The 14,279-nt window shown below is 47.0% G+C and overlaps 2 protein-coding genes across 5 annotated transcripts; both read right to left on the reverse strand.

The window, feature by feature from the left end:
• Nucleotides 1-341: 341 nt before the first annotated feature.
• On the reverse strand, nt 342-3,680 carry LOC113430432 (cocaine- and amphetamine-regulated transcript protein-like). 2 transcript variants are annotated; one of them, XM_087943785.1, is made up of 4 exons: nt 3,485-3,680; nt 1,850-2,047; nt 913-996; nt 342-518 (listed from the first exon to the last, which is right to left on the reverse strand). In XM_087943785.1, the coding sequence occupies exons 1-4, from the start codon at nt 3,494-3,496 to the stop codon at nt 411-413; spliced, it is 402 nt and encodes a 133-aa protein (XP_087799911.1). In that variant the 5' UTR covers nt 3,497-3,680; the 3' UTR covers nt 342-410. The 2 variants fall into 2 exon arrangements, with proteins under 2 accessions (XP_087799911.1, XP_087799910.1); XM_087943784.1 differs by lacking the exon at nt 3,485-3,680 and adding an exon at nt 3,219-3,457.
• A 674-nt stretch (nt 3,681-4,354) lies between these two features.
• CREB3L4 (cAMP responsive element binding protein 3 like 4) lies at nt 4,355-12,221 on the reverse strand. Of its 3 annotated transcripts, none has more exons than XM_087943130.1 (9): nt 10,965-12,221; nt 10,599-10,797; nt 9,771-9,865; nt 8,816-8,902; nt 8,614-8,720; nt 7,714-7,782; nt 6,491-6,575; nt 6,313-6,409; nt 4,355-5,095 (listed from the first exon to the last, which is right to left on the reverse strand). In XM_087943130.1, exons 1-9 carry the CDS (start codon nt 11,133-11,135, stop codon nt 4,845-4,847), a joined length of 1,161 nt encoding a protein of 386 aa, XP_087799256.1. In that variant the 5' UTR covers nt 11,136-12,221; the 3' UTR covers nt 4,355-4,844. The 3 variants fall into 3 exon arrangements, with proteins under 3 accessions (XP_087799256.1, XP_087799258.1, XP_087799257.1); XM_087943132.1 differs by having other exon boundaries at nt 12,069-12,220; XM_087943131.1 differs by lacking the exon at nt 8,816-8,902 and having other exon boundaries at nt 10,965-11,326.
• Nucleotides 12,222-14,279: the final 2,058 nt, after the last annotated feature.

Below are 14,279 nucleotides of genomic sequence, written 5' to 3' on the forward strand. Positions count from 1 at the left end.
AATGGTTTAAGAACCCCAAGTGGGAAGATTTAGCAGGCAGCGTGTATGTTTTATTCCAAATTAAAAGCATCCAGATTGAGAATCATCCCCCCAAAATCCGATTTTCAGGCCCAGCCCAGCTAGGAACAACCTCAAAAAAAATAATAATCCAATTTTTCCACCCTCGGTTCTGAAAGGCCTCCCCTGGCAGAAGAAAAACAAACAAACAAACCCACTCTAGACATGCTCAGGAAGTCTCCTTTATTCCTCCCAAAGCCCGGCTCCAGGATTTCAGCAAAGGGGGAGCGATTCTTACCCCACCCCACCCCCCCAAAATCCCTACCCACCCCCACCCCCCCAGAGCTGACCGATTGCAGAGAGAAGCAGAACAACGAAGGTGCAAAGGTGGAAGAGGGCATATCGGGCGCGTCTCACAAGCATTTGAGAAGGAAAGCGTTGCAGGTCGCTCTCCGGGGGCAGTCGCAGAGTTTGCCGATACGGGGGCCTTTCCGGACGGCGCAGGAGTCTCCAAAGGAGCACTGGAAGGAAGGCGGGAGAGGGTCAAAATCTGCCCGTCCCCACCCAACCACCCTCCCCAGGCTGTGCCACCCCCTTTTTCTTGAACTGGCGAGCCCTTTCGCTCTTCCGCACGACCAGGAAGCTCCATTCTCTGCCTTAAGCCCAAGCGGAACCGTGCGGGACAAATGGCTAGAACCCGGGGCCGGACGGGGGTCAGGCTAGATGACCTCGTGGCATCGGCCTGCGAGAATCCCAAGATTCCGGGATCCGGTTTCTGCAGTGCTTCAGACTCGCCTCTCGAGACTTGCGGCGAGGATAATCGTTCTCAGAAAGAGGGAGAAGTCACGGGGGTGCCCTCCCCTCTCCCCCTTAAATTATGGGGGTGCCTCCCACCCACCCCTTCCCCAAATATACCTTGGGCACTTGGTTGAATTTCTTCTCCCAAGCGGAGACCTTCTTATGCTGCAGTTTTTCCAGCACCTCCTGAAGTTCGTCCAGCTGCAAGAAATCAAAACGTTGCACATGTTTGGTTTGTTTTTTCATGTCGGTTTCCTTCCCATCCCGGGAGTCCCTTTTTCTCTCCCAATCCCTTCGCCGCCTAAAAAAGTGAGACCAGGTAGACTGCCTCCGAACCTGGAGGCTCCCTCCCTGCCTGGCTGAGGCAAAGCAGCGAGGTCCTTCAATGGCGGCGCTCCCCGGATCAAACCAGGTTGGCGAATGTGAATTGCTCCCTTGCTGCATAAACGGGTTCAACCGGGGTTAATGGGCTGTGGTGCCCCCTCCCTCCCCCCCCCCGTACCAAGGGTCTTATTTTCCAAGTTTGGAGAGGGGGCTTTTTTGCCTGACAGCTGTCAAAATCTTAAACTTGATTCATTGGATTCAGAATCTCCGAAGTTTTTCACCACAGCTCAAGAAAACGAAATATTTCCCGGTTTAAAACCAAAAAATCCGTCCTCCGAAACGAGGCGGGATGGATCCTCATTGCTAAAATGGATGGGAACAATGAATCACTACTCTGGGAATACTGGATTACGGCACCCATCATCCCCCTAGCCGCCACCCAGAGGGCAGAAGGCTTGACCTTATCCCCTCTGGCTTAGATGGGCAGCCCTGCCCTTTGAAGCATGCTGGCTTAATGGCAGTCTGTTCCCCTTAATCTTGTTTCCGGAGACTTTTGGGCACCGTTCCCCGTTTTATGTATGTGGGAACGGGCACCACTGACGACAAAGCAGCTACCTTGCTCCGGTTTCTTGCCCTTCTAGGACAATCCATGCCATGGACCAACTGCCCCGTCGTTCTTTTTTGGGGTTCTCCCCCACCCCCCCAGCTCCCCCACAATCCGTCCACTCACCAGCTCCTTCTCGTGAGCTGGGTACGTGTGTTTCAGCGGCCATTCCGATGTTCCTTGATCAGCCGGCTCTCCCCGGACCAGGAAGAAGAGGCAGAGAAGGGCCACGATGCCCAAACGGACCCCGATCATGGTTGGCGTCTCCCCCGGGCAAATGCACAGGCAGAGCAACGTCTCAGCTGCCGGGAGCTGTCCGCGGTGCTGAAAGCGAAATCTTCTTTTGCCAGCTTCACGCAAGAAAGTGGATCCCCCGGGGACGGAGAGAGAGAGGGGTGGGTGGGTGGGGTTCCAAGTGGGAAAGACGAAGCACCCCCTAAACCTGGTTTCCTGGGGAATTGGTCCCCCAGCAAGGATGGGAAGGAGCCAAACCACCCAAGGAGGTTTGAATGGCACAGCCGTGTCCTGGATTTCGAAGCTGGCTGGTGTGTGTGCGTGTGTGTGTGGGTTGGTGTTCCAGGCAGGGGCTGCCAGTGAGGTATTTCTCCTGAGGGTTTTAATGCATTTGTAATTTGGCAGCGTTGGAAATTAAACCGTTGACTTTGATTCATCTCTCTCTCTCTCTCTCTCTCTCTCTCTCTCTCTCTCTCTCTCTCTCTCTCTCTCTCCCCCGAGGCCCAGCAAGCAACAATCTCAATTAACTCATCCAATAAAGCTTCAGTTTGGATGGGCAACCTCTAATATCTCCCAACTGGGGGTTATTATTAGCGTTCATTAAGGCTGCGACATTCCTTGACCCGAATGAAGCCAGATTGCTTCTTTTTTTTTTTTTCTTTCTTTCTTTCTTTCTTTCTTTCTTTCTTTCTTTCTTTCTTTCTTTCTTTCTTTCTTTCTTTCTTTCTTCTTTCTTTCTCTTTCTTTCTTCTCTTTCTTTCTTTCTTTCTTTCTTTCTTTCTTTCTTCCTTTCTTCTTCTCATCCTTCGCTTTTCCCTTTCAATCTCTCCCTGAGAAAATTGCATCTCCCGCGGACGATGGGGGTGGACGGGGCGAGGGAGAGAGAGGAAACGAAGAGAGAGAGAAAGAGAGACAACTTAAGAAGAGCCGGTGACTTAATTTCGCTGAAAAACTGCCCAGCGGAGGGGAAAGAAAAAGGGAGAGCTGCGTTTCGGGCAGGTAGACTGCTCCTGGATAGGGAGGCTCGATTTTAGCCAGCCGGCGGAACGCATCGGGTGATTACGCTGGCCTACGAGTCTGATAAAAGATTTGATTTTGATTTGATTATTTGGGGGAAGGGAGGGGGTCACCTGGGATCTTGACCGATCAAAATTCAGATGCTCCTCTTTACGACGGTCGCAGCCACCTCCTGACCAGCCAAGTCAAGTGGGCGGGTGGGGAGGAAAGCCGGATTCACTTAACGACTGTGTGACCCACTTACCAACTGCCGTGATCCGCTGAATAGGAAAGGCCGTAAAAAGGAGGCGAAAGGCAACGTCCTCGCTTTTAGCAACGGAAACGTTGGGCTCCCTTGCGGCCGTAAGCCGAGGACCATCTGTTAGCTTAGGGCAGAAGGCAAGTTGGCGTTGGAAGCCGGCTCGATTTACGATCGTTGGCCTCCCGAACCTCCCCTCGATGTTGTGTTTTTTTTAATCTCCCCGGGCAAACCCGACCACAGGACAAAAAGACAGAGTAGGAAAAACACACCATATTTGTCATTCTAGGCGTGGGTTGCAACGAGCGACGGGAACGGAGAGATGTCTGGCTCTGCCCGGAAACAGGATCTGTCTTACGGGAATTAATTTTTCTAAAAGCTTCGGGGTGGAAGACGAATTGCCAGCCTTAACTTTATCTCCAATGGGAAAGCTGGCCAGCCATCCTTGTAAATGCCAGTCTTCCACTCTATATCTATCTATAAAAGCAAAATATACCCCCTCACGCATCATCAAAAAAATCTCCAGAACCGTAAATCTTACAAACTTGAAATCTGGCCCGTAGGTTCCTCTCGGCTTCTAGGGGCTCGCTAAGAAAGGATTTTTTCCAAATGACCCTCGGAGCAATAAAGTTTATTTATTTAAAAAAACAAAACAAAAGGTGCATTTGAAGAGGGAGGCAGAAAAGGGAAGGAAGGAGACAGAAATTTCAAGCTCTTTCTCTTCTAATCTTCCGGTGGAACGAATTCCACCCCCGTGTGTGTTAGTTATGCCTGTGGTCCGGTTTATAAATTGAATTTTTTTGGGGGAGGGAAAAGTTTCTTGGTGTGAAATCACCCCTGGCAGGAGACCTGGAGGGAAGAACCTCCTCCGAATTGCAGCTCCGGATCATGAGGTTCCTTGGGGAGAAAAATAAAACAACAGCCAACCTGCAGGATCCAGAAAGGTTTGAAGCGGATGCATTTTAAGTAAGCCTCCGGGCGATGCTTGGCTTATGTTAATTAAACTCCTTCCTTTCCAAGCAGGATAATTTGATTTTTGTCGAAGGGAGGTTTTTTTTTGTGGTGAGGGGAGAGAGAGAGAAGACAAGAGCTGGCGAAGAATGAACGGAATTAATGGAGGAAGAAAAACAACGAAAGCCAGTGAATAATTTCCAACCTCCGGCGTTTGGGGAAGTTTAGTTTAGTTTATTGTCCTTGCACCTCGTATACAACAAAATCCAACACCCTCTTCAGTGCACGACATGACCGTGAAAATAAAACACAAACACACCTCCTTCACGTGCTGTGCAATTGAATTGAAAACCCCTGATATTGCTATTAATATTGCACTCTAAGGGTGGTTGTGGTTAGCCGGCAGCAGGTGTGGAATTGATATGGAATGCACTTTCGGTTTCCAAGCTGCTGCACTGCTCCCTCCTTTCCGTTGCCAACTCTAAAAAGACCCTAGAAATATTTTAGGAGTTAACACAAGGGTCTGTCCCTCGGATTGACAAGGGGTTGGGTGGGGGGGGGAGAAGAAAGGCCCTTTGCACATGCTCCGGAGTACCCTTTTGCTGTTTGTTTCAGAACTTCTAGCTTCCCGGCCGCAAAACTCTGCAATTCGATCCTTTTTTTTTTTTTGGCTGGGACGTCTCATATCTCATCGAGGTCTGGCCTGGTGGCCTTTCCTCGCTGGCGATCCTTCAGTTGGGTCTGGGGTTCAGATCCTGCCTCCCGGGCTGTCTCTCCCGCCACAGGATGGCTTTTCTGGTCCTCGCCAACGCGGCGGGTACAGAGTTCCAGGGGCGATTCCGCTTGAGCGTGGGGCTCTTTTGGGTGACGGGCAGCAGGCGGTGTCCCTGGCTCCGGGGGTCCCTTTTGGGTCAAGATATTTCGGGACAGGACTGGTGGAGAAGAGACGGAGCGTGAAAATGGGATCCTTTTTCCCCCCATTTCTTCTCCATTCAGTTCTCTGTTCTTTCGTATTTTCGATTCTAGGTTGTTTTCAATTCTATATAATAGTTTGTACCTTATATTCTACCCTATTCTATAATATTTTGCATTCTGTATTCCTCATACTATTGTATTTTCTATCCTATCCTGTCCTCTGTTCTATTGTACTTGCATTGTAATCCTATCCTATTATTTCACTCTAATTCTATTTTATTCTATTCTTATTCAATTCTGTTTGACTCTAATTCTGTTTTATTCTATTCATTCTTATTCTATTTTCTATTCTATTTTCTATTCTATTCTATTTGACTCTAATTCTACTTTATTCTATTCTATTCTATTCATTCTTATTCTATTCTATTTTCTATTCTATTCTATTTGACTCTAATTCTACTTTATTCTATTTTATTCATTCTTATTCTATTCTATTTTCTATTCTATTTGACTCTAATTCTACTTTATTCTGTTCTATTCATTCTTATTCTATTCTATTTTCTATTCTATTCTATTTGACTCTAATTCTATTCTATTCTATTCATTCTTATTCTATTCTATTTTCTATTCTATTCTATTTGACTCTAATTCTATTCTATTCTATTCATTCTTATTCTATTCTATTTTCTATTCTATTCTATTTTCTATTCTATTCATTCTTATTCTATTCTTTCTATTCTATTTCACTCTAATTCTATTTTATTCTATTCTTATTCTATTCTATTTCACTCTAATTCTATTTTATTCTATTCTGTTCATTCTTATTGTATTCTATTTCCTATTCTATTCTATTTGACTCTAATTCTATTCTATTCATTCTTATTCTATTCTTTCTATTCTATTCTATTTGACTCTAATTCTATTTTATTCTATTCTTATTCTATTCCATTCTAATTCTAATCTAATCTAATGCTTATTCTCTATCCCATTCCATTCTATAATATTCTATTCTTTAGTATTAAATATATTCTATTCCATATTCTATGATATAATATTCTATTCTACTCTAGCCACCTTGGGACAGGTTTGTATGGACAGGAAGGGTCAATTATTAGACAAGCAAACTAGCGTTTTAGGTGAGACTGAAAGACCATGGGCCCCGTGGAGCCTCCAGTTCCAGAGGCACTCTATCTTCGAACGGCAGGCATTGGAAAGCCATAGTGGGGATACTCACCCCCTGATGGTTCGGGGTTCTCTCCGCCGACCTGAGACGCACCGTAAAACGAGGCACAGGTGGGCCAGAGGAAAAGGCCGAAGGAGACGAGGAGGATCTGGAGAAGGGAAAAGAGACAGGGATGATGGGGGAGGGAACCCTCCAGAAAGCCAGCACCTGAAGAGCGGAGGCCACCTACCCCAAGGCAGGTACTGGTCTGGACGGCCTTGCTGGGTGGCTGGGTGAGGAGCCCCTGGAGCTTCTGTAACTGGTCCAGGAGGGACCTGCAAGAGAAGTGGAAGCTTTTGAGGGCCAGCCCTCCAGGGAAGCCCCCGCCAGAGAGTCCGGGACACTGACCGGGACACAGCCCCAGGCCAGGAGAGCAGGGGATCTGGAGTTGGGGGTGCACTCTGGGCTCCCAGGTTCTGAGCTGGAAGGGCTTCTCCCCCAGCCTCCCTCTCCTGCCTTAAGTTTTCTGGTTGCTGAAAGGTGGGAGGGAGGGAGATCCTAGAAGGAAGGAAGGAAAAGAAGGAAGGAAGGTCATAGAAGGAAAGAAGGAAGAACATGGAAGGAAAGAAGGAAGAACATGGAAGGAAAGAAGGAAGAACATGGAAGGAAGGAAGGAAGGAAGGAAGATGATGGAAGGAAGGAAGGAAGGAAGGAAGGAAGGAAGGAAGGAAGGATGATAGAAGGAAGGAAAGAAGGAAGGAAGATGATAGAAGGAAGGAAGGAAAGAAGGAAGTAAGGAAGATGATGGAAGGAAGGAAAGGTAGATGATGGAAAGGAAAGAAGGAAGAAAGAACATGGAAGGAAAGAAGGAAGAAAGATGATGGAAAGAAGGAATGAAGAACATGGAAGAAAAGAAGGAAGGAAATGATAGGATGGAAAGAAGGGAAGAACATGGAAGGAAAGAAGGAAGGATGATAGAAGGAAGGAAACAAGGTAGATGATGGAAGGAAGGAAGGAAGGAAGAAGGAATGGAAGGAAGGAAGGGAAGGAAGAAATGATGGAAGGAAGGAAGGAAGGAAGGAAGGAAGGAAGGAAGGAAGGAAGGAAGGAAGGAAGGAAGGAAGGAAGGAAGGAAAGGAGAAATCCATTGCTACAAACTGAGATTATTTTAATGGCACACGTGATAGAATACAACGGAGCTCCTCCTTGAAGGCCTTGACTAAAGGAAACCTTCCCCCTCCAGGAACAGTCTACCGGTCCAAGATCAGAGGCTTATGAAAGACGTGCGTTGACCTGAGACCCTCATCTTGGGCTTCCAGGGAGCCCCTTCCAAGTTGTCTTCTGAAAGCAGAAACTTGCTCCTGATGGGACGCCCCCCCTCCCCCAGTCAGCCTCTTGGGGGGGGGTCTTGGGCACCAGCCAAGAATGGACCAAAATCCAGGAGGGGAAAACCAGCCCCCCCCTTCCGCTCACTCTTTGCGCTTCTCCAACTGCTGGACCTTCCTCTTCAAATCCTGGTTCTGCGCCGAGCAGGCAGCCACCCTGTTCGAGAAAACAGACAAGCCAACATGGCTTCGCCTTCCCAGCTTCCCAGAGTTTCCCGGACTACAGTTCCCATCACCACATCCTAGCGGCTGTGCCCCAAACAACCGCATCACGATCACGCTACAGAAGTATTTAAAAATTAAAATAATTAAGATACTAACAATAGGACTGAATCACAAACGCCCTGTTTGATTCAAGACCGTGACCGCCTTGGAAAAGAAACCGTTTCTCCGTCTATTAGTCCTCATTTTAAGACACCTATAACGCCTCCCTGATGGTAACGGTTCAAAATATGAATGTCCAGGATGAGAACGGTCCGTGGAGATGTTTAGCGTTCTAGAGAGAACGGTGCTTTGTTGGAGGATCTGATTTATGACACACCCAGGGGTTTTACCCCGTCGCTGAGAAAATAAGGACCTATTTCATATTTCATATTTCCTAATATACCTATTTCAGATAGCCACAGAATCCTCTTCTAACCCCAATTGGGGGATCATCCTACGACAACGTATGTGTGTGTGTGTGTGTGTGTGGTATATATATATATATATATATATATATATATATATATATATATATATATATATATATATATATATATATATATATATATATATCTATCTATCTGGATCTATCTATCTATCTATCTATCTTGGTTATTCGGGTTTTCTCCCGCGTAAGATTGGAAGTATCTAGGCAACGTTTTGATGAAGTCTCATTCATCATCTTCAGGCTTGTGTCTTCTGCTCTGTGCTTCTCAGAGTAATGAGAATATATATATATATATATATAAAACTAGCAAGCACCTGAAGTTCCAGCCCATCTTACCGGGTCTCCAGACCATCCAAATATTCCTTCTTGCGTCGACGGCTGTCCTGGGCAGATTGTTTGTTTCGAATCTTCCTCCGTATTTTCTTGAGGATCTGCTCTTCCGCCTGCAGGGAAGGGATGGAGAGCGGGGCTGAGGGTCCCGTCTGATCCTCATTTCCCGGGCCGTAGGGGGCGGTTGTCTCTTTGCCCAGCTACCCACCTGGGAAAGGTGTACGGCATCGCGCAGCAAGACGCCCTCCTGGCTTAGCAGACGCCTCTCGTCCTCTGTCAAGAACAGGGCAGGGGGCTGGAAGGATTATGGGAGGGGGGAAACCGATGAGCGGAGAAAGAACGACCCCTTTTTCCTATCACGTTCTGGGGATTTTTTGGGGGGAGCAGATGGGGTGGGGGTCAAAGATGGGGATGGGGAGGAGGAGAAAAGCCCTGGGGTCTCCATTTCCAGGATTTTCCTTCTGCCCATGTGCAGAAAAAAACTTTCCCAAGCCTTTAAAAAAAAAAAAAGTTTTCAAAAACGAAACTGAAAGTAACCCAGTGATGGTGGCCCCCCTGGTGGCGAAGCGAAGGCATTGCAGGGCCGATCGCTCCCACCAATAGGGGGAAAGCTTCGCGGTCCGCCATTGGCTGCGGAGCGTCACGTGACCCTTCCCAAGCCTGGGAAAAAAAAGTTTTCAAGACCTGTCCAAAGTTTTTTTTTTTTTTTGTTTTGAAAAGAAACCCCCAGCCCCACAATTAAATGGGGTGCCTTACAGAGTCCTCCGGGAGATCGAGCTGGAAGGAAAGAACAGCTCATCCATTGCACAAGTCCATAGTGCCACCCCGCCCCCCTGCCACGTACCCTGATTGGCTGCTGCATTTTTTCTTTCCACCTGAGGCATTCTGGGAGTTGAAGTCCCCCTGCCTTAAAGTTGGCCAAGTTGGAGAAATGCTAAACTTTTGGCAGGAGTTTCCAGATGCAAAAAGTGTGTGTGTGTGTGTGTGTGAATCTCAAATAACATCTCTTAACCCACTGGTGTTCCCATCAAATCACCCGTGACTGGACTAGACGAGTGCTTTGTATTCCAGAATATTTGATTTTTTAAAAAAAAAATTAAAACAAAACTTTATTAACGTTCAAAATTAAACATTTTATTCCCCCCTCATTTTTTGTATCTTACCTCCTCCGTGGGAACCTCGGCCGCGTTTAAATGGGCCGCCCCCTCCAAGAAACCTGCCGAGGCTTGGCTTGCAATGCAGGTGGGTGGGTGGGCTCCTGGAAAAAGACCCCCCCCCCCCAAAAAAAACATCAACCACGTTGGTCTTGTGATAAAATTCGGGGAGAAAGTGACGGTTCGGCTGTAAAATTCTGATTCTCTGCTTCAGATTCCTTTGGGTGCAATTTAACCTTAGTTCTAACGGCTGCTTCTACGACAGACACCCCCCCGTGTTAAAAATAATAATTGTACAGGCAGTCCTCGACTTATGACAGTCTGTTTAGTGACTGTTCAAAGGGACAGTGGTGGCACCCCAAAAAGGGGACAGTCATGTTGTCAGGATTCTGACAGTTTCCCCCCCCCGCCAATTAAATTGTAAGTTTCGAGCCAAACTTCCAAAACTTCCAAAGGATTTATTGGGAGTCAACATGCCAGCATGACCTGGGTGTAGCCAACTCTACAGACACATCATTCATTGTCTCCCTTGACCCTGGTTTCCCTCCCCCCCCGGGTGTATCCTAATTCATATTCTCCAATGGGACACATCCATAGCCCAGAGTCATCCATCATATTCTCCAATTAGATATTCGCGCGCAGATACTTCAGTCCCCTAGTTACTCTCTTGGAAAAGGTTGATGGAATGCACTTTTGATTTCCAAGCTGCCACACTGCTCCCCACTCCCTTTCTGTTGGCCACTCTAAACAGACCACAGAAATATTTTAGGAGTTGACACCGTGGAGCGAACCGGTGGCTCTGGTTTTTGAATCCCCACCCACCCCCTGGATGCTTACCAAGAAGGTTGGGGTCTTCCCAGGTCCCCGGGTTGCAGAGAACCTCCAGGACGATGGTGGGTGATGGGCCGGGAGGAAGGGGGTCTTGGTGGGGTGTCGGGGAAACGTCGCCGGCGGTCTCCGAGCTCCTGGGATGGTAGACCTCGTTGGGGTCGATCCGAAGTTGGAAAAGGCCTTCCGGGTCATCGTCGGGAAGACGCTGAGCGAGGGACACAAAACGGGTACAAAGCAACGGATGAATTTTGTTTTTTGTTTTTTGGCTGCATCGTAAACACGAGTATTTCCCCTCCTCCCCCCGTGTAACTGCAAACCGTCGCTAAACGAGTGTTGTCCATCAAGGTCTTTCTACGAGATTTGGGGCCTTACCTGGAGCTGGGCAGCTGGACAGTCCTCGGGTTTATTTGGAAGGCGGCCGTAGGGATGGTCTTGAAGGAGGGTGTGGACGCCGGAGTTTCCAGCAAGGGGGCTGTGTCCGGAATCCAGATCCTCCTCTCCGTCGAAGAGAATCTCGTAAAGGTTCGTGCTGTCAAAATCCATGTTATGAAAAGAGTGACGCCCCTCCAGATTCTCAGAATTGGAATCAGAATAGAGCCGGACAGAGTTGGAAGGGACCTTAGAGGTCTTCTAGTCCAACCCCCTGGTTGAAGCAGGAAAGCCTATACCATTTTCAGACAAGTGGCAGTCCAGTCTCTTCTTAAAAGCCTCCAGTGATGGAGAAGGGAGGGAGGGAGGAAGGAAGGAGGGAAGGGGAAGGGAAGGGAAGGGAAGGGAAGGAAGGGAAGGGAAGGGAAGGGAAGGGAGGAAGGGAAGGAAGGAAGGAAGGAAGGAAGGAAGGAAGGAAGGAAGGAAGGAAGGAAGTAGAGTGGAAACAGAAAGGTAGGAGGGGGAGAGAGGGAAGGAAGGAGGGAGGAGAGGGAAAGAGGAGAAGGGAAAAGAAAAGGAAGGAAGGAAGAAGGAGGGAGGAAAATGAAAAGGAAGGCAAGCAGGAAGGAAGTAGAGGGGAAGAGAAACAGAGAAAGGTAGGAGGGAGAGAAAGAGGGAAAGAGGAGAAGGGAAAAAGAAAAAGAAGGAAGGGAGAAGGAGGGAGGAAGGAAGGACAAAGAATAGCAGAATAACAAAGCTGCAAGGGACCTTGGAGGTCTTCTAGTCCAGCCCCCTTCTCAAACAGACTAGGGATTGTCCGGTCTCTTCTTTAAAAACCTCCAGCCATGGAGCACCCACAATTTCTGAAGGTTTAAAAAAAAAAAATTCTGTTTTTTTTTTTTAGGTTATTCTTCGCATAGCCTCCGGCATTCAGTCCTTCCAGTTAAACCAGATCCTGGCGTCCAGAATAATGCCAGATCAAACGATGCAACTGAAAGCTGGATCAAACTCCGATTCAAAATCCCCAAACTGGTCCCTTTCGCAGGGATCCCGGGAAGCCAAAAAAACCCCAAATAAATAAATGGACAAATAAATAAATACATTTACTGGAATGCCGTAGTGTAGACAACCAAGCATAAATCCACCGCCAAGCTGCAAAAAATCTTTTTAACTCTGCAAATATTTGCCAGGCGCAGAGATTTTGTCTTCTGAGGAATCCCCCCCCCCCAAAAAAAACCACTTTCTTTTGGGGTGAAATTTGCAGCCCTGGCAAAAACAAAAACAAAAAAAGGGAAAATAAAAAATAAAAATTTAACCCTTTGTTCCCCTGGATCTTTTGTCCTCGTTTTGCAACGTTGGGGAGGCGAAGGCAGAACAATATGCCGGTTTTGTCCTCCAACAAGGAAGTTGCTTTTATTTTATTTTATTTTTTTATTTAATTTTAAAACTCGTTTCTCTAGCCAGGATCTTCAATATCCTGAAACTGCCTTTCCAGGAACCAACGCACGAGCCCTTCGGCCAATGGAAAGGGCTTAAAAATAAAGGCCACCGACCAATAAATGTTGCCCGTAGGCTCATTAAAAAAAAATAAAAAATAGCAAAGTTTGTCAAGGAAGTGTGTGTTTGCACACTTAGGGATTTATTTTTTTCCCCCTCCCAGGTCACAACGCTCTGGATATAAATCCTGTTTGTTTGGCAAAGAGTAATTTCCTCCAAAATTCAAATTTCTCTTACACCTTGCTTTTTTTTGGACGGTCTCTTATCATTTGAATGTAGCATTTTGTTTTGCTTATTTAAAAAACAAAACAAAAACTAGGGTGCATTTGGGAGAAAATGGGAATTTCAAAGTCAGCTTGTGATTGAACGGTTGCTGGTTTCCCACTTTTGCAAAAATGGGTGCGCATTAATCCCCTGAAAATAAGTCCTAACTTGATATTTTTTTTGACACGTGCACCCGATATAAGCCCTAACCGCCAAAATAAGCCCTAAGTAAGACCCCACCCAGTCCAGAGTAGACGGGTAAAGATTAACCTAGGGTGGAAAATGGGTGGGTGGGTGGAGCTGCCTTACTACTTACCTTTGGACAGGTGTAGCCACGCCTTGCACACACCCGACACCTGCCTGGCCAACCCGTTTCTTCTGTAGCCAGCAAGGTTTTCCTAAAGGTCTCTGGAGTCGATAAGAAAGCTCTGGATCGATCCGGAATTCTGTTATTGGCCATAGACAGTGAAATGGAGGCCGGGGACGACGCGCAGAAGTGAGATTAGTCAGTGGGTGGCATCCCCCCAAAATAAGACCTGGTGCCTTTTTTGGTGGTAAAGATAGATAGATAGATAGATAGATAGATAGATAGATAGATAGATAGAGATACAGAGATAGAGAGATACAGAGATAGATAGATAGATAGATAGAGAGAGAGAGAGAGAGAGAGATAGAGAGACAGAGACAGAGACAGAGATAGATAGAGGATAGATAGAGATAGATAGATAGATAGATGAGAGAGAGAGAGATAGATAGATAGATGATAGATAGATAGATAGATAGATAGAGAGGAGAGAGAGAGAGAGAGAGAGATAGATAGATAGATAGATAGATAGATAGATAGATAGATAGATGAGAGAGAGAGAGAGATAGATAGAGATAGATAGATAGATAGATAGATAGATAGATAGATAGATAGATAGATAGATAGATAGATAGATAGATAGATATAAGACAGTCTTATTTTTGGGGATACACAGTCTTTGAACTCACTCAGTGTTTGACTGGTTGGGATATTATTTACAGATTACAGATTAACAGAGTTGGAAGGGACCTTGGAGGTCATTTAGTCCAACCCCTCCGCCCAAGCAGGAGAGCTTATTTCTGACCGAGGGCAGTCCAGTCTCTTCTTGAAAGCTTCCAGGAATGAAGCTCCCGCATCTTCCAAAAAGCAAGCTCTCCCGTTGAACATAGAATAACAGAGTTGGAAGGGGACCTTGGAGGTCATCTAGTCCAGCCCCCCCACCCACATAGGGAGACCCTACACCATTCCTATGTTCCGATGGCGCCGGAAAGAGAGATGTGTGGCCGTTTCCCCTCCACCCGTTGTGGCCGTTCTTGCATTCTCACCGTGACCCTGGGATTTTAGATTTGGATGCCGACTCGTGTTTACGACGGTCTCCGCGTTCCCCCGGTGCTTCCATGATTCACTTTTACAACCGTCTTTGGCTAAGCCAAGTCAGCGGGGCAAGCCAGCTTCGCTTAACGACCGGGTGACTTAACTCCCCCCTCTTGCAAGCCATTCCCTTTTTTGGAAAGGTCGTCAAACGGGGCCAA

Source organism: Notechis scutatus, chromosome 14, assembly GCF_049901735.1.
Source record: "Notechis scutatus isolate UNSWTSFEM ecotype Mainland chromosome 14, rNotScu1.2, whole genome shotgun sequence".
Taxonomy (NCBI): domain Eukaryota; kingdom Metazoa; phylum Chordata; class Lepidosauria; order Squamata; family Elapidae; genus Notechis; species Notechis scutatus.